Source organism: Cenococcum geophilum (genome assembly GCF_001692895.1).
Source record: "Cenococcum geophilum 1.58 unplaced genomic scaffold K441scaffold_95, whole genome shotgun sequence".
Lineage (NCBI taxonomy): Eukaryota > Fungi > Ascomycota > Dothideomycetes > Gloniales > Gloniaceae > Cenococcum > Cenococcum geophilum.
Genome location: NW_027137653.1, coordinates 306,781 through 326,916, shown reverse-complemented (window position 1 = coordinate 326,916; position 20,136 = coordinate 306,781). Strand labels below are relative to the sequence as shown.

The following is a 20,136-nucleotide window of genomic DNA, read 5'->3' as shown; positions in this document are numbered from 1 at the left end:
TGTATATGCTTAGAACCACCTAATTTATTATAAGGACCCCGCTAGCGGCTCTTAACTATAAAGATTGCTTTGCCTAAAAGGCCTTCTCCTTAGCCTACCTGGCTAAACTACTATGCTAGCATATTATAGGATTTATGGTAAGGCATTCTATATTAAATTAAACGGTAGATATCTAGGATATCTGTACTATATGCTACTGTATCTAATATAATAAAAATTTAAATTTAAGATATTGGGCGCGCGTATTTGGCGTATAAGCGGTCTTTATTAATATCCGCAAGCGTTATATAGTAGCTCTATACCACTTCTCTAGCAACAGCAGTATTATAGCCGCGATGGATTAACTAGCTGTAAATAGTATTACAATAGGCAGCTATCCACTCCTTAGAATTAAAGAAGATAATTATCTTTAAAATTAGCTAAAGTTAATTAAACTATTAGTAGTATGTCTGCTATACAGATATTAAGCGGCTTCTTAATTACTCGCCTTCTCCTTAGTTACTATTACTAGCAATATATAAATATACTAGAGTAGTAGCAATAGTAAAGTAAAGAGCTTAAAAGTCCTTCTTCTCTAGCGCGGTTATAACCCTCTATATAATCTTTAGCTCCGGCTAATTAATTAGGGTTTTAATAACTTATATATTAGGTTTAAACCTAGCTAGCTTATATATAGTCCAAAATATAGATAGGTTTAGTGTTACGGTATATATAAACTAAGGCTTATTAACTAAGACTAAACGTACTTTAAAGAGTTATGTATACGCTATATGGAAGGTCTCTCCCTAATTAGTAAGTAAGTGTACTTTATTAACTATTATAAGGGTAATATAGGAACGAAATATTGGGTTTATTAAAACCTTATATAGCTTATTACTAACTAAAAGCTTTAGGGAGATAAGGATATATATATAGCTGCCCGTGCGGATATCCTTAATTAGCTTAGCGGATATTGTTTTCTCCTATATATAAATAGGTCGAATATAAGGTAGCTTTATAATCTTTTTTACTTACTCTAACCCAATCGCGTTAAGTAGAATAATAATAATAATAACTGCATTAGGTATAAGACATAGTAGTGCTTATATTATTATACTCTTGCTAAAAGACGTCTTTGCTATAAGTATAAGATCTCACCACTTAAATATTAGCACCCTTAGGGCCTCGAGCTGCTCTATATAACCACAGTACGGATATATCTCCGCAATAGCTTTATCTAGCTTACTTATTTAAAGTTTATAAGAGCTGCTTATAAGCTAGGGTAGCTCCCTCCGTAGGCTATATAGCTATAGAGACCGCTAAGGATCTATTTTAATATAATCCTCAGCCTATTATATACTGCTAGCTTATTAATCTACTTAACTGGCTTATAGTTTGCGACCTCTTTACCTTATTTACTTTAATAGAGGTATTAATAGATAGCGCTTAAAAGCAGTAGAGGGAGAATAAAGGGTTAGATAAAGGTAGGGAGGACTTAAATATATTGTAATAGATAGATCTTAATAGGTTTTAATTATTGGATTATAGATATAATGGATAAAGAGTAGGTGGTTAAGATTAACGCGTTATTAGTGCGGATATTGCTAATTATTTACCTTAGCAAACCGCGTTACGGCTATTTTAAAATTAATATTAGGAATAGAAAGGTAGGGAGACTTCTTATATAGACTATTTAATTTGCTGGAGCCTAGTGTATAATTAATGGATTTTTTAAGCTGCCTAAACTTATTATAAGAATAATAAGTAAATATCCGTAATATTAGCTATGCGGATATCGCGATGTGCTTTATAAACGTCTGCTAAAGTATCTTAGACTATATAGGGACAGATGGCCTAAACTGGTTTAGTGCTATCGGGCCAGATTTATCCGGCGTCCTATGTGGTCTGAGCATGCTAAGACAAGTTAAACTTAATGTTTTAAAGTTCGTCACGTGTATTCTGCAGGTAGATACTGCCCGCGACTTTTTTTCTAACTAACTAGAAGCTAGCTTGGCGGGTCTTTCTAACTAATTAAAAGCTGGCTTAGCGGGGGTTTGAAAATTTGAACACCTATACCTAAAAGTATAGACCACTCGTACCTCGGGTTAATAAGAGCACGGGGCTCTCCTATGGAGGCCCCTACGGTAGGGTTCCGTAACAATAAATATAGTAGTTTAGCTTAGTATCTATTATAGTCTTTAAATAGTATATAATAGGGTGCTACTCTTTATCCGGTTGCTTCTAGGAAAAAACACTAGCTATTATACTGTTTAAGGCATTAGTTTTTAGTATTAAAGGCTATTTTAGGTTAAAATGGGTAAGTAGGGGAGCTGATACTAGCCGTTTCTTAAGCTTATTAAAGGCCTACCTATATATAGCGTTAAACTGGAAGGGCTAGTCTTTTTTAGTAAGATAGTTAAGAGGTTAGGTAATCCTACTATAGTTCTTAATAAAGCGTTAGTAAAGGTTATAAAACCTTAAAAATAATTATACCCCCTTTACGGTCTATAGGGGTGCCTATTAGTTAATTACAGCCATCTTCTCTAGGTTGGTTTTAATTCCGTTTATACTAATAATAAAACCTAGGTACTTTATATGCTTAATACTAAACTCTAACTTCTTAATATTAACCTAGAGGCTAGCCTCGCAGAGCCGTTATAAGACTTTATAAATATACTCCTTATATTTTAGCTCGTTCTTAAAGTAAATTATAATATTATCTAAATAGCCGTATAGAAGTTGTTACGGTAGTTAAAGAGTATATTGCTTATATACCGCTAGTACGTAGCTAGTCTATTAGTTAGTTTAAAAGGAAGTACCTTATATTTATATATTCCGTAATAGGTCTAAATTATAGTAAAATCTTTAGACCTAGGGTTTATCTTAATTTAGTAAAAGGCCTAGTAAATATTAAGCTTTATAAAGACCTTAGCTCTACTTATTTAGGCTAAAGTCTTATTAAGTAGGGGCAGCGGATAGCGGTCCTTATAGGTTATATTATTTAGCTTATAGTAGTTAATACAGAAGCGGAGTCCTCTATTTAGTTTTTTAATAAAGAGAATAAGTAAGGTAAAAAGGGCTTAGCTAGGCTTAATAAAGCCCTTATTTAGGTTATTAATAAGATACTACTTTATAGCCTATAATTTAGTAATAAACTGCTTATAGAGGGGGCTAAAGCTAAAGGTATTTTCCTTGCCCTACTTAATCTTAATTTTATAGTTATATGGTTAGTAAGGTAGAAGTATATTAGGTACTACTTTAGAGAATATATCCTTAAATTTTTGGTATAAATAGGGTAGCTTTTATTTAACTAATTCCTTATCTATAAGCTCGCTTTTTTATCTACTAAGCTCGCTTCCCTTTTCCTTAATTATTTAATTAATTTCGTATAAACTTGTTATAAAGGCGATGGTATTAGGCTAAACTAAGTTTTAGTAGAATCCTACGGCACTAATATAATAGATATTAACTGGTGGGAGGTCTTCTAGTTTCCTTATAGCCGTTTTCCGGACCGTATTTTACGGTTTATAGTTTATAATCTTTCTTAGCTCCTATTCTATCTTCTATAGGTTATCCCTTTAATTTATTAGTTTAGTATAACGTCTAATATCCCTTACTATTTTTTATAACTATATAGGGCCTAAGCTCTCTATAGGGGGCTTTTTTAGGTTACTATTAACTTCTTAGGTCTTTAATGCGGGTGGTGTAATAGAGGTAGTTTAGGGTTAATATAGTATACGGATCTGTTATAACTTAAGCTATATATCTTCCTTAAAGGCCTAGTCCCTACGTATAGTATTAGCCTAGTAAATAATATTAATCTAGGGCTATATAAGGTTTTCTATTATAATGCTAATTTCTTTTATTAAGGAAGGGGTTAGGGGTAGAGTTTTAGGCTAGATAAGCCGTCTACTCCGTATATTAAGCTATAAGCCTAAATAGGCTAGCTATTTTTGCCCTAAGATTATATTATAGCTATTTAGGTCCGTAATAAGGAAGGGGATATTATACTACCTTTGTCCGTTAATATAGAGGTAAATCTATAAGATAGTTGTAATAGGTAGCCCTATCCGCCTATTATACCTATAGATAGGAATTAGTTTAGGTAGTTCTTTAATAAGTATATTTAAAAGGTTAGCTAACTTTACAGCACACTAGGTATCTATTAAGGTAAAGGCATTTACTCTAGAGTTAGCTAAAGTAGAGGTTAAAACTTAGTATCTATTACGGAATAAAGTATAAGGGATAGTGTAGCTTCTTCTACTAACTAGCTGACCTAGATTAATATCTAATATATTAATCCCTTTTAACCCTAAAGAGGAGTCTTCCTTTAAAGTTTCTCTTTTTCTAACTCTATATTATTCTCTTAGATTAATAAAACCTTGTCTACTTTTATATTTATTAGGCAATCTTTTATATAATAGCCTTTTTAACCGTAAAAGAAGTAAGCTTCTTAATTACTAAGGGCCTATATATAGGGGTTGCTATATATAGGCCGAGCATTCGCTAGACCTATAGTAGGACTAGCTGTACGGCTAGCTACTAAATTAGCGGTGGGCTACACGGGTGGTACTATAGGGGTTGCTAATCGTGCTAGGGCATTACGGGCCGTTTTTATATTGCTTATAGTCTAATTTAAAAGGTTTTTAGCTTTTATACTGTTTAGCACGTACCTTAATTTAGCGGAGGCCTTAGTTAATAGCTAAGTACTAGTCTGTAAGTTCCTTTAGCGTTTATATAGTAGTAAAAACTAGTAGTATAGCTTGCTATAGGTCTAGGGTAAGCTTATTAAATAGGTCTAGTATTAGATTTTTTTAGGGAATTTAAGCCTGGCTGGCTAGGTGCAAAAAGCGGGTCTAAAAAGCTAAGAAGGTCTCTATTATTTTTATATTTAGGCTTTTATAATTAAGCCGGGTATTTTATACTTTAAAGGGGTCCTTATAGATAAAAGATAGGTAAATAATTATTTCTTCTTTAGAGAGAAAGAGATCTACTAAATCCTATGCGTATTGCGGACGTAAGTGCGTCTATATATCCCTATTAGTACGGCTAAAGATATAGGCTATTTTAGCCTAAGTAGTAGGGAAGTGGTCCGTATTAACTTTAAGCTTATCCTATAGTTAAAACTTCTAATTATTAAATATAGGGTTGGTTCCGTCTATAAGTAATAGGGGGTCCGTAACCTTCGCAGACTATAATAATACTAATACTATATATTAGGCTAGGGTCTTAAGGACTATAGTAAGTCTTTAGGTATCTAATAACTCTTTACTAGGTATAAGGGGTTCTCTAGCTTTAAGCAGCTCTTAAAATTATTTAATTCTAGTATTAGCTACTATAAGCTCCTTCTAGGAGTTCGAGTTAGTTACTATTTTACTATTAGAAGTATTTAAGGGTCCTACAGCCACCCTGCCGGCTGCTGTGTTTCTTAGTATAGTAGTATAGTTATTAGGGTAACTTTTAATAGGATTTTGTAGGGGTTCTGGTTTATGTATATTTTATAAATCTTATTATTCTTTTCTATTCTTTTAGTTCTATTCTGTTCTTTAGGTTTTAGTAATAGTCTTTAAATCTACTTCTATGTTCTATACTTGTTTATAGTCTATATATATTTTTTAGTTCCTTCTTAGGAAGAAAAGTAGATAAGCTTTAGATAATATTAGCGACTTAGTTAATTAAGACATAAGTATAGCAAGAGGGACGCGCAAGCCTATATAATTGGTAGTCTATAAACAAGGATCTAAAGCTAGAGAAAGGAAAGGAGACGGAGGGTAGCGCCGCTTAATGTTATATATAATTATCTAGTTACGTAATAACAATTATCTAAAACTATATAAAACTATCTGCAACTATCCGCTATAATCTACTAATATCTATTAGCTATAATCTACTAGTTTTTACTAGCGCCGTAATAATAAGTAGCTAGTCCCTTACTAAGCGGTGGCTATAGAATAGTAATATATAGCGTATTAACTAAGTAGGCTATCCGTATATATATTAAGGTATAGTATTTAGGATATAGATACTTAATAGCTATATTTTAGCTCTAGGACCTCTATCTATAGTAAAAAGGCGGCTATAGATTCTGCCTCTATTAGTTCTTTATATAAGGGGAGAGTTAGTATTAATAATAGGGTATTCTATCCCTTAACACAGCAGGGTCCTTTACTAGGTTCGCTTATATTAACGACCGGATTTAATTAGATATTTATATTAACCCAGCTTTTCTAATTAGTTAATTCTTATTAATAGCCTAAGGACCCAAGTTGCTATATTAAGGGATACGGTTATATCTTATATTCCTACTACCCCCTTTTATTATCGCTTTATTTAAGATCTATATATCTTATAATTAGTATAGTAAATCTCCATTTATACTAGTAGCCTTTTATCCTCTATTACCGTTATAGTACTTTATTAGTATAGCGCTAGGTCTCTACCTAGTAAGTTAATAATTCCTATATTTTCTTTTCTTTCTTTACTACTTATAGATAAAGGGCTTCCTAGCTAATATACCTAGGCGTATTACTCTTTTAAGAGGCCTATGTTTCTTATATACATTGGCAAAATATTATCCCCTATTAGTGGCCCTAATGGTCAGTCGTTGGCGCAATTAGCGCGCAGTTAAGGGCATTTGACAACTTGACCGACTAGCCTATATCGTGTTTTTTTAATATGCAGCCTGTGCGCAGCCTACGTGCAAACTATATAATTGCCGATTTCGTTAATTTGCCTTTTACTTATAAAATATTAAACTCTTTTAAGTCCCCTATAGTATATAATACGTATATAATATATATATATTATAACTTCCTTAAGTAACCCTTTTATAAAAAAAAATTATTACGTAATTTTTTTGCATTACTAGGGGGCTTACTAGAGCTTGAGCGAAATTTAGAAAATTTAGAGAATTAAAAAATCTATTAAGCTGCACGCAGGTTGACTGTCAAATGCGCTGATTACGTAGGTTGCGCGTTAAAAACGTCAAATGCGTCAACGACGTCAGTGGTGTCGACTGCAGCCATTTGGCGCCCAATTGACCTAATTAGCAGCATTTGATTTTTACTTAATGGGTAGTTTAAACCCTAGCCCACGAATATTTTCGTATTTAGTATATCTTTTGCTCCACTAGGTAGCCTTATATTATAGCTACTCTTTATATAGCGGTTATATTAATATATATATCTAGTAGTAGAACTACTACTTCGCGTTTAAGTGCGGCGCGTAGTATTCTTCTATAGGTCCTTATAGTTCTATATAGGCACTAGTTTTATAGCTTAGCTAGTAGCGCTAGGGAACTTTTTACTAGTCCCTTACCGCCTAGTCCTAAGCCCTAGATCTAGAAGCCATATAGTATTATTAGCCTTACTACTGCTATATATAGTAGGCGTATATATCTAGAAGAGGGCTCTTATATTAAAGCGGTAATTTAAAATACTAACAATAATACTACTACTCCCCTATAGGTCGCCTATATAATATACTCGTTTTAGTTTAATCTAGGGTCTATCTAGATCTTTAGGACCTTAAGGATGGCTTCTAGCTTTACTTCGCATCCCTAGATATTTACTATTAAGGCTAGGTTGCTATTTACCCTTCTTTTTCTTATAAAGTAGATAACCTAGTATTTATCTAGTACGAATTTGGCGCCGTGTTATTTTGTATATATAATATACCTATTATATACTTAGTTTATCCTAGTATAGTTTTCTACTACTATATTTCCCTATATAATTTGTTTTATATTATTAATAAATCCTAGGGCTATTATATCTTAACTATTATTATATATCTTTAGTAGTTTAAATATATAAAAAAGTAATAGGATTAGTAATAGAGGTAATCTCTATAGAATACCTATAGGTATAGGTATTAATTCGCTTTTATAGCCCTCAATTACAATCTTTATAGAACGCCCTTTTAGGAAAGCTTAAATAAACCTAATTATCTAGTCTAGTAGGCCCTTATTTCTTAAAATCTATAAAAGTCTCTTATATAATATATTATTTAAGGCTCTACTTAGGTCTAGGTTTAGTATAAATATAGTATATCCTAGGTAAGCTTGCTATACCGCTTAAACATTAAAGGTAATTAGGGAAAGGGCTAAGAGGGTTAATTGTTCCTTTCTTGCGCCTATTTATATCTATAATAGTAGCTCCTATACTTCTGCCGTTTCTTATATACGTTTTATAACTATCTTTTTAGAAGCTTTTCTAGAGTATTTTCTAGGGTAATTAGTAAGTAGCTTCCTAAAAGGGAGTAGTCTTTTTTCTTTACTTTTCGTAGAATAACTATAGTTATTACTTTGAAGTATTTAGGTAGTTCGCCTCTCTAGAGGTAGATAGTTACGGTATTCGTAAATAGTATTACTACCGCTTTTGCTATAGCTTTAATATAAGGGATATTATTGCGGTCACCTTAGGTTACCCTTAGGACAACCCCCAGGCGCCCCTTAGATAGTCGCCGGTTACGTACTAGAGGCACGTACCCGTAGTATATAGTCTCTCCGATCCTAGAGGCCTCACCTCCTTAAGGATTCGTCCCCTCCGCGATCTATCCTGTTCCTACAATCGTGCCTTATACCCCCTGTCTACAAAGTCCTCTCACACTGTCTAGTTTTATTGGACAATGAGTTTTTTAATATCTCTGATAGCCTGTCCGAGTTTAGCTGGTAAACTTGTCTTACCGGCTAAGGCCCTACTCCTCGAGGAACCTCTGGACACCTTCGCCCCCGCCGTAGTTCAAAGCTACAACCCCTACGCAGCCTAAAAGTTTCTTCCAGTCTTTATATACGTTGAGCTTTTATATGCACGTGGCGTGTACGCGGAGTAGATGCAATCGCACGCGATCGTGATGTAAGATGCAATATCTCAGGTTTTAATCCGTAAAATGTTAAGCCTCCCAAAACTACTGTGCAAGGCGGACGAGGGGCAAGACGAGCCGTGGGTAGATCTATGCCCGCACATCTATACTATCAACCGCTCCGGAGTCTTGGGTGGCGTAGACGTCTATTGATTGTGTCTATGCCTAAAATCTTACCTCTTTAGGTCGAGTTTAGAGATTTTCTATGCCGCATACAGAATTAGGCAGAGACTGGAGCTACATCAACGTAAGTCGAACGTATAACCTGCAGATGAGCTCTTATGACGGCTATAGGCATCTATACCAACTTACAAGGCCTACACGGCTGCGTAGATGCTTCAGCGAAAGGGCCTAAGCATTCGGTTTTGGTTTAACCTAACTTGTCTAATGAACTTAACCGCTGGCATCTGCCTCAATCCTAATCCTCCGAATACTGCGGTCTAAACAGCGGCGATTTCTTTGGAAATGTCAATGCCTCCGTCAACGCGATTCCCCTAAACTGCTCCAAGCCGACCCGCCCACCCTGCACAAACGCCGAAAACCCGCTGCCACCGTGCCCTCCCCCGAGGATATACTCGAACGCAAGATTCTCATGATCAACAATGAATGTCCAATGCATTTTCCGACTGGGCGATATGAGCTCTAGCTCATATCCTGTGACCTTGTCACGCAATGTGCCAGTAACTTTACCGTCATAGGTTTTGGTGAAGGCGAAGTAGTCTTCGGTGTCGGATTCTTCGGTGCGTTGGCTTGAGAAGAGGGGAACGCCTTCGGAGAAAAGGGCTATGGACGGGTACTCGCGCCCTTTCTTAATGTTGGACGTGAATGAAAGGAGGGAGAGCGCATACGGCCCTGCTAGCATACGGACTACGTTCATGCCCTGCAGGCACGTAAACCAGCTGAATGCACCCCATAGCCTCTCCATGCCGCTCAACCCGTGCCACGCAAATTTCTCCCCCAATATCGTCATGTCAACATCAGCGTTGGCGACAGGAATTGGCTCTACGAAATGAAAGTACGGCAGCGCCTCTGAGGTCGAATTTTCGCTCGGGTAGTTCTTCCCATCCGGATACCGTGGTCGTGAAACCGAATTTAGCGCGACTACACCGGAGACCTGCGGCGTTTGCATGCCGACTCGCGCTGTCTGCATGTCTGCCGATATCTCGAAGCTGTAGCTGAAGTCGTCAGAGCGCCAGATGCCACGAGTGCCCCATCCACACTCTTCGATGGTGTTTTCGGTAGGATAGTCAACTTGAGCAAAGCGGGTTCCGTTTGCCCACGCCATCTCAACACTGACACGCAGGTTACCGGACCCTAAGATGGCATAGTTAGGGTCGCGGTAGAAACCGAAGACAAATGCGAGTTTGGCGTCATCCGACACGCCGTCAAATTCCCACTGCTCGCCTGCGGTACTGTTGAGCGGGACTATTTTAGGGCTCACAAAGTGGTCAAGCCCGCCTGAGCTGAAGAATATAGGGTCTTTTGTTTTAGACATCTCGAAGGCGGTTAAGTGGGAGATTTTGCAGCCGGAATCGCTGCCGAGGACTTGTTGTGCGCCGGAATGGGGCCATTTGGATTGCCACCCTGACGGCCAGTCGTAGGTCCAGCCATGTGCGGCGGCAACCAAAATATAAGAGATAAGGATGCGCATCATAGATTTGAGCGCATGGGGCGATGAAGGTAGGGAGGATGAGGATTGGCAGAATGTATATCAAGACTACGAGTGAGTCTTGAGCGCTCGCCGTTTTGTTCCATGGGGGAATGCAAGTCAGATTCCATCTCGTGAGAAGCGAAATGCTGCAGGAAATCGGGGCATTGGCTTCGGGCGCCCGAGTATGCATCGTTGAATGCGGTACCTGGTATGCAAGGCAATCTTCGGAAATCCGACAACGGACGCACGTCACACTTCCGATAGTTAGCGAAACCTCGTGAGCCCCACCTTATTTCTATTTATATAATTGAAATAGACGTGTGTTTTAAAGTTGAATTATAGCTGAGTAATTCTGTCGATGATTTTGGGGGTTTTATATATATAGATTTAGTAGAACCAAAAAATGTAAAACCCTTTCGCTATCAGTAGACTTATGCATGATATCTAATTTTAAGCTACCTGAATATACCAAAACAAAGTGTAGCTAACACATGTCCCTCACCTACCCTAATTGGACAATTAACTTCTCCCCTGAAACTTGTTTTGTCTTTAGTAATTGCAAGCCCTTTATAATCCCCTGATAGCCACCCGGGAATGACTTCACTGGGTGTGTTTTTAGCCTCCCCGAATCCAGCAGCTCCTGCATCTCCTCATACCAGCCAATACCAAAAATCCGCTTCTCTGGGTCAGCCTCGCTCTCATAGCCGTAATCCAGAGCGATCCTACCCCCCAAGATGGCCATTCCCATGACCAATTCCGGCTTGACTACCTTGCGAGTGCACAGCTCCTCGGCGTATGCTTCCAAGGTACAATACTTGCCTCCAGCACGTCCCATGGCTTCGTAGCAGAGCTGGGTGGTTCTGGCTTCTGTAATGGGGTCAATGATGTGGGCGAGATTGTTTTTAGAATACGCCCGGATATTTCGGGCACAGTTTGGCGAGTGGTAGTCGAAGAGTTTGACCGCGCCGTAAGATTTGACCAGATCGAAGTTTTTGGGCGAGCAGACGCCGATGGGCTTGTGTCCGGAGCTTTTGGAAAATTATCAGCGATTTGCTGCTCTTCATGTGCATATGAGCATATAGAATCTTGACCGACCATCTTCCGGGGGGACTAATTTCTGATTTCGAATTCAAGAAAGGAAAATGCAGAAAGGATACTTACAGTCTCAATAACTGCGTCGCCAGTGTCCCTACTGACGTACTCGCCGCATAAACTAGCACCTCCACCGCCTCATCCTCGCCCACAGGATTTCTCGGGCTGCCAGGAAGCTGTAAACACTTTCTCAGCGCCAACCCGAGTGTCCCTATCCCTGTTCCCCCTACGGCTGCCGCTTCCTCTAGTCCCATGTAGCTCGGTACCTTGAACGTAAACTGGGCGTCAGCAGAAACATAGTCTGCGAAGCAGCCCGTCGTCTTGTCTATGGGATTTGAGCCATGCACACCGCCACAGACTCTGTCGCCGATCTGGAAGCGGCTGGTCTTAGACAAGTCACTCCCGAGCGCGACGACAGTGCCGGAGAAATCGCACCCGTCGACACAACCAGGGGTTGGGAACCGCTCGGCCATCTTCCAGTCGCACGGGTTGAGAGCGACGTAGGCGACTTTGATGAGGATGCGGTCGGGGCGGAGGTCAGGAAGGGGAGCATTGTGTTGGATGGAGAGGACGCCATTCTCGCCTTGTATGATGACGGTCTGAGAGGAGGGCAGAGAGCGAGGCAGGTTGGTGAGGCGGCCTGGAGACATGGTTGTTGTAGGGGAGGGGAGGGTGTGTGGTTAATGGCGTCCTTTCCTTTCTTTGGACGCTGCAATGGTCAGGGAAATATTTATGTAGGAGAAATAATGTCCTTAGAAGAAGGTCTAACTTATTCTTTTGTTATCTTTTAGGAGAATATCCCGGAAAGCGATGCCTTGTTAAAAGGGTAGCAAATGTCTTGTACCTATCGCATTGCACAATAGTTAGTAAATACTGAGCTCGGCATCACATTCTTCCATCAGGCTGTATCCGAGAGCATTGTGAGACCCTTGAAGGCTGACATTCGGATGTCAGATGACGATTCGGAGTACTGATTCACGTATTCGCGGTGGCCGAATCGCATGAGCGCGAGGAAGGAATGCTTCCGGCCGTAGAGCTAAGCAGGGGGCTGCATGCACAGCTTGGCGAGCTAAATTATGTTCAAGAATTTGTGGCATTTCACGTGGGTTACAGTGACGATGCCATCCCCTGCCCGGAATCGGCCAAGCCGCAACGCTCCTAGAGGGACCAGGGGTTAAGCCGCTATAATGCAACGGGCATAGATGTGATATTTTCAGCAAGTAAAGGGTAAAAGGTTGAAGATATCTTTAGATATTGTATCTTGTGGAAACAGAATAATCATGATGTGACTGACAATGGCATCCCCACCTCCCCCCCCCCCGGAACCTGATTAAATCCATTAGATATGGAAACATTGAGGTTGCATCCTCTGTGTTATCAACGGCCAACTCCCGCAGTTCACTCCGCTATCCATTAAGAACGGCCTCGACATCGGGGTTCCGCGTCTTCAGAACGTCAAGAAGTTCCTTCCAGAACTGATTACTCAGCTTCTTGCCTTCCTCGGAGGTAACGAGGACGCCAGGGCTGTGACAGGAGTTAGTAAAATGGGAGCAGAAACAAAGAAGAGCAGTGGACTTACAGGGCGACCCTATCATGCGCCCAATATCCGCCGTGAGCGTCTGGTCCAGTAGTAGTGGCGCTCACTAAGATGCGGCTTCCTTGCTCGGCGGTCCTGGCAAATATGGCCTTAATGAGACTGTCGGGAATGCGAAGCATGATGCTGAAATCGCGGCCCAAGGTGCTCTTGCATAAGCTGGGACAAGACGAGTTGACGATAACTTGTGAGGGTGATGTTTTAGCGGCGATGTGTGTCATTGCCCACACCTCCAGTAGCTTGGTGATGACGTATTGGCTGGTGAAACTGAAATTCTTGGGATCGCTGACTTTCTTGAGAATGCTGGTGCTGTCACGCACACTCTCTGCCTTGACGTCGCCGTGGCCGCAACTTACGACGAGTTCGAGGTGGGCGGGTTGCCCGGTTGATAAGCCGGTCTCGCGCAGTTTAGGCAGTAGGAGAATGGCTAGATAGGTGGACGAGATGACATTGACCTGCAGGGCCATTTCCCAACCCTCGGGGCTTGGTTTGTAAGAAGGCGGCGCTACGCCAGCATTAAGGACAGCAACATGGACAGCCGAAAATTTGGTGTTGACCTCTCGCGCAAACTTCTCAGTTGAGGTGTAACTAGCCATGTCAAGCTGCAGGAGCTGAATTACGTCGGGCTTGCAACCCGTCTTCTGCTCAATTGCTGCCTTCGCCTGTTTCCCCTTTTCCAGCGAACGCACGCCGAAGATGAGCTTTGAGGCGCCCAAAGCCGCGAATTTGGTGGCTGCTTCGAATCCTAGGCCTGCATTTGGGCCCGTGATGAGGACGGTCTTGCCGGCATAGGACGTTGTGGGATCAACTGGCGGATTTTTGGCACCCCACCGGAAGGCGCCCCAGTCCGACTTGGCGGGGACAGACGTGATGGCATCGGCCATGGCGGGGTCAGGTCAAATGGGGTCAAATGAAGTCGAATGAGGTTTGAGGGCGTGAGCAGAATGGGAAGATATGGTGGGTGATGGTAGGATTGTACTATTGTACTGAGCTGGCAAGGGAGGAGAGGTGGTAGGTACCTTGCGTGGCGTGGTGCTTTGCTCCAGGCAAGTCGCACCGTGAGCAAACAGTGAAGAACAGAGGAGGAAGGAGAGCTGCGCCACGTGCAATCTGGGGGGGTTAAACTCCGAAGATTGATGAATTTAGGGCGTTCGATATGTCCATCCAACTATTCAACCTACGCATAAAATAATCGGAACTCCGACTGTTCGGGAGGCTGGTGAGCTGTGGCTGTAGGGTGTGGCTATTGTGGCTATTTACATACAGCATCCTGGCGCATCCCGTGGTTAACATGTTTTGTTCACATTCCCCTAAACAGCAAAAATACCAAAATTTCCCCTACAAAAAGGCCTGCGGGAGTGGCTGCGCTAACCACCGGAATTGAAGAGATGCTGTAGGTGCGGCTGTTCGGGTGTGGCTTCACGCAAAGGCTGCAACGGTGATGATCCGTGCACTGGCAAAATAAATAATTAGGCAACCCAGCGTGATCCGGTTAGTTTAACTGGCTGCCACCATATCGATAGCCATAGGGCAAATTTCGCATGGCCGTGCTCTACGTCGCCAAAATAAGTGGCCGAAATTGGCACGTGCGCAACCACCAAAAATCGTCTGTTTATATGTAAATAAACCAACTAATTTATCAACTATAAGCACCAATACCTCCAATTGGGACCCGCAGGTCTTACGCGCGCAATTTTACACCTCTAATTAAGTTCTCGCAATTAGATAGTTGAGTTAAAACACTATAACGCTCTATAGTACTTGCCGTAAAGCTACTTTTATAAGAGCTTTTGTAAGCTTTGCAGTGTGGGAGAATTGAATGAGCGACTTAATTGTAAATCTATGGAAATCGAGTAGACTATATACAAGAAATAGGTGGCAAAGGTTGACGGCGATGCCGACGGTGATGCCGACGGTGACGACGACGATGTATAATTGCAGCTGAAAACGATGGCAAAAACGGGTGGTGAGTCATAGGGTAATGCGAGCCTCGGTAGTCGGTTACAGCTTTATATTCCTATCTTATAAGAGCTCGTCTATAAGGTTACCGGCGTTTTACTACGTACTTAGTCTTAAATCCCAGCCTTAAAGCAACCTAGAATGTTACGGACGCTTTAAGTACGATGTTACAACTACTTAGAGAAGAGTCGAAGAAAGCTAGTTGGTTAATACAAGCACGGTCCAGGATGGAGCCGGTAGAACTATATAACGAGGAATAGTAACCAAGGTCATATAATAAGCTCTGTAAGCTCTATAAGATCTACAAGAAACGTCTTACGTACCTCGCGTACCTCACGTATATTATATACAAGAAGGATTTTATAGGAGTACGGTTATATATTTAAGGACCCTTAGTCCCTACCTAGATAGTTCCTTCCTTATAGTAATTCTTAGAATATAATTAGAGTTAATTTATTAAGCAACTACTCTACTAGTTATTATTATGTTATTAACTTCCTGCTTTACCTATATACCTAGCCTATTAACAAGTTTACTATAGTTCTTACTATAAGGTCTTGTTATATAATTACTACCTAGTTATAGTAATAGAAGTTAAACAATATACCACTAAAAGCAGCTATAATAACGCTATTAACGGCAGCAATAACCTTAGGGTTAGGTAATAACACTAGTATAGCGGATATTAACTCGTAACTAGTTACAGTCGGACAGTTATAGATAATAGTTAATTAGTTAACGGATAATAATAAGGTACTTAAAGATAGGGTTAATAGAATAGGAGTAGCTAAGGTTAAGTTACCTTTAATTAAACGATTTTTAGGAGAAAGATTAAAGCTTAAAGGATTCCTTATATAAATACACTTTAAAGTTATACAGGAAGGAGTAAAGTTGGCAATACTTATAGATTAAGTAGCGTACATAGGATTATTCCTAACGGGAAGGGCACTTAAATGGTTTAAATCTTACCTTATGGAAATATAAGATAATAGTATAACAACTACTAATTAGGAAGTATAATATATATTTATAAACTAGACTAGATTTGTAGAATAATTAATATAAATGTTTAGGGACCTAGAAGTAATAACTATAGTAAAGAGAAAGCTTTAGGACCTAATATAGCGAACTTTAGTAATTAAGTATATAACGCAGTTTTAGATATTAGCTATATAGGTTAAATGGAATAATAAGGCTATAACGGAACCTTATAGCAGGAACTACGGTGGATTTATTATTGGGCTAGGTATATAGGTAATATAGGAAGTTAACAGCGTAATAATAACTGGTGGAGTGGTTGCCTAATAGATTAACTCTAATTGTATTCTAAGAATTACTATAAAGAAAGGAACTATCTAGATAGGGACTAAGGTCCTTTAAATACACAAACTACGCCTAAGAAAGTCCTTACTTCGTTTACTTTATCTACTTTATCTACTCTATTATAGATTATATAGATTATATAGATTATATAGATTATATTATATAACCTTAGTTACTATTCCTCGTTATATAGTTCTACTAGATCTATTTTAGACCGTGCCTATATTAACTAACTAGCTTCTTTTAACTCTTCTCTAAGTAGTTATAATATTATACTTAAAGCGTTTGTAATACTATCTCCCTTTTCTCTATTTTTATCTTTAAAGATTCCTAGTATTTCTAAGTTGTTTACTAGAGGTATAATATCCGTCTAATTAATTTAGTTAATATTATTGCTTATTATACCTAAGGCTCCTTCTTTTTCTTCTATAGCTCGTCGGTCTCGTACTATTGCTATAATATTATCTCTTAGTGAGATAATGCCGTCTCCGTGTTCTTGTTATGTAAAAGAAGGGTTAGTTTATATTACGCTAGCAAGTCCTTTATTTTGGCAACCCTTTTTATATTTAAAGTGCACTAGGGCGAATAATTAATTATTTTATAATATTCGCTTTATCTTTAACGCTAAATATACACGTCCTATTACTTTTAATAGTCTTTAAGTTCCCTTATTAATTGCTACTAGGGTCTTAGGTTTAATCTGCTGCTATAAAGCTTAATAATAAGCTCTTAGTTGCTCTTGCTAAACTTTATTATTTTTATAATGCTAAGAAAGAGGCTGCTAATGCTTAATAACAGGCTCTTAATTCTTATCTTACTGCGTCCACTTAGTTAATCCATCTTAAGAAGGTTTGTAAAAAGGTGCATTTTAAAGAGTAGAAACTTATAGAATAAGGTTTATAAGAACTTGGCAATAAAAGAATAGATTCTCTTCTAATAGAGAAGGAAATAGCTCTAAGTACCTCAGCAGGTGCTCCTCCTAGGTCCCCCTTAAGTGGTTCGTTCTTTAGTAATCCTTCTTTATTAATATTGCCTAACCTTTTCTCTTCTAATACTTCTATACCTTTTCTATAATATTCTTTAAATTTTCTAGTAGCTCCTAGGTAGTTTTATTATAGCCTATCTACCTAACCTTATACTATATTTTATTATTAATATTTTTATAATTAATGATCTTTAAAACTTGTTATTTGTCCTCTTCTTATCCTCTATACGTATCTGCTTTGTAAACTAGTGGCTTAATATTCCCGTATACTGGCTCTAGTATTATAATATGCTATATAGGGTAGATCTTTATCTTAGCTAGTAGGTTTAACTTAAACGTAACTGGTGAAATTCTTTTTATAATTTTAAAGGGTCCTAGTCTAATATAGTCTAACTTCTTACTTAGTCGTTAATTTTTAAAATTTTTATATAGTAGCTATACTTTATCTCCCTCCTTAAAATCTGGTCCCTTAGATCTCTTAGCATTATAATACCTTTTTATTCTTTGCTATACCACCCTTACTATTTCCATAAGGTTTATATAGAGGTTTATTGGTATCTCTATTTTCTGCTTTGCTATACTACTTGTTTTCTTTACTTATTATAGCGATAATGGTGTTCTTAGCTTATACCCATAGTTCGCCTTAAATAGTAATATGCCTATTCCTTCTTAAGGTGTTGTATTATATGCAAACTATATAACTGGTAATAATAATACCTAATTGTTCTGTATATAATTAATATAGTGTCTTAGATACTGCTCTAGTGTCTAATTTAATCTTTCCGTTTAACCGTTTGTCTGCGGATAATATATAGTAGAAGTTGCTACTTAAACTCCTTATTCCGTTAAAAATACCTCCTAAAATACTGCTATAAATCTTAGATCTCTATTTAATATAATTTTACTTAATACTCTATATCTTGCGAACACTTCTTTAATATAGATTTTAGCGATATCCTCCGCTAAGATTTCTTCTGTGTATACTATAAAGTATCCCCACTTTATTAGCTTATCCACTATTACCAAAATTGTATTATAATCTTGTCCGGTAATAGGATCTTTTAATTTTAGTAACTTTATAATAAAGTTCTATAATATAACCTTCTATAGTCTCTCTGGTATTTTAATAGGTTATAGCCCTCTATATAGCTTATGTCTTACTAGTTTATTTCTTTAGCAATTTAAATATTTCTTAGTAACTTACCTCGCTAGTCCCTAGATTCTATTAATAATATACTCCTTCTAGAGTCTTAACACTAAGCCTATAGCTCTATTATGTCCTTAAGTTAATCCTCTATAGAATAACTTAATAAACTCTTTATAATGTTTCTTAGTTTTTATACTACTCTAAGTCTAGATTCTCTACTTATATATTTTAGATTTTTTATAACTAGTTACTCTCTAGTACTTTATAGTTCTAACTAATTTCTCCTATTATTATAATTTTCGGATAATTATATCTAATTAATCCGTCTATATCTTTTCATAGTAAAGCCCCTAATAGCTTTTCGTTATTTTATAGTTTAGCTTTTTTACTTAAAGCGTCTACTTATATATTATCTATACCCTTAGTATACTAAATCTTAAAATGGTATTTTGTAAGTATCTCTGCCTATTTAACCTATCTATAATTAAGTTCTTTTGTTGTTAGGAACCCTGTTAGGTTCTTATAATCCGTCTTAACTATAAATAGTTTCTTTATACCTTATAAGAATGCTTTTTATTTCTAAAGTACTGTAACTATACCTAATAACTCCTTATTATAAATGTCATAGTTTAGTTCTAGCGGTGTTATTTTTCGACTATAGTATGCTACTAGGTGCTATCTATCTTTATATTTTTATAGAAAGTATACCCCTAGTACAAAGTCTAATATATCTATTTTAACCACTGTCTCTAGCTTTAGTTAGTAGATTTTAAAGATTAGGTCTTAAGTAAATAAGTCTTTAACCTTTTTAAATAGTTTCCTTTACTCTTCTCCCTATACCTAAGGTTCTTCTTTCTTTATTAACCTTATAAATGGCTTAATATCCTTTAACTATTAAGCTATAAACCTTCTATAGTAATTATAAAACCCTAGAAACAACCTTAACTATATAACGTTCTCTAGTTCTTACCAATTTACTATAGCCTTAATTTTCTTTAGATCTATACTAAGTTGGCCTAGTTTAATAATAAATTTAACGAAATCTGTCTTCCTAGTAAAGAACTCGCATTTCTTAATTACTATTAGTATTTATTTTTTATATAGTCTCTTTAAAACCCATTTAACGTGTTCCCCGTGCTCTTCCTTGCTTATTAAGTAGATAATAATAATATTAAGGTATACTATAATAAATTTATTTAAATGTTCTCTTAATATATTATTAATACGTTTCTAGAACATTACTAGTATATTTATAAGCCTAAACTATATTATTAATAGTTTATATAGTTCTTCCTTTAACCTAAAGGCTGCCTTCTATTTATTACCTTCCTTAATTTAGATCTAATAATATACCTATCTTAGATCTATTTTTATAAAGATTTACGCATTACCGATCCTGTCTTAGATTTCGCTAATTAAGGGTAAAGGATACCTATCCTTTTTTATAATGCTATTTAACTGCCTATAGTTAATGCATAGCCTAAGTTTTCCGTTTTTCTTTGGTATGAATAGTACTGGATATCCCGCTAATAACTGCGATAGTC

The 20,136-nt window shown here is 37.7% G+C and overlaps 3 protein-coding genes across 3 annotated transcripts; all 3 read right to left on the bottom strand.

Annotated features, from left to right (window-relative positions):
- Window positions 1-9,124: 9,124 nt before the first annotated feature.
- K441DRAFT_671307 (uncharacterized protein) lies at window positions 9,125-10,611 on the bottom strand. Its single transcript, XM_067650411.1, has one exon. It carries the CDS (start codon window positions 10,490-10,492, stop codon window positions 9,260-9,262), a length of 1,233 nt encoding a protein of 410 aa, XP_067496591.1. The 5' UTR covers window positions 10,493-10,611; the 3' UTR covers window positions 9,125-9,259.
- A 376-nt stretch (window positions 10,612-10,987) lies between these two features.
- K441DRAFT_649132 (GroES-like protein) lies at window positions 10,988-12,234 on the bottom strand (the record flags this gene model as incomplete). The annotated part of the gene is made up of 2 exons (XM_067646925.1): window positions 10,988-11,520; window positions 11,654-12,234. The coding sequence occupies 2 exons, from the start codon at window positions 12,232-12,234 to the stop codon at window positions 10,995-10,997; spliced, it is 1,107 nt and encodes a 368-aa protein (XP_067496590.1). The 3' UTR covers window positions 10,988-10,994.
- A 756-nt stretch (window positions 12,235-12,990) lies between these two features.
- On the bottom strand, window positions 12,991-14,062 carry K441DRAFT_595929 (NAD(P)-binding protein; the record flags this gene model as incomplete). The annotated part of the gene is made up of 2 exons (XM_067645016.1): window positions 12,991-13,108; window positions 13,164-14,062. 2 exons carry the CDS (start codon window positions 14,060-14,062, stop codon window positions 12,991-12,993), a joined length of 1,017 nt encoding a protein of 338 aa, XP_067496589.1.
- Window positions 14,063-20,136: the final 6,074 nt, after the last annotated feature.

Coding starts and splice junctions, on each gene's coding strand:
- K441DRAFT_671307 (XM_067650411.1), bottom strand. CDS start 10,492: ATGCGCATCCTTATCTCTTATATTTTGGTTGCCGCCGCACATGGCTGG.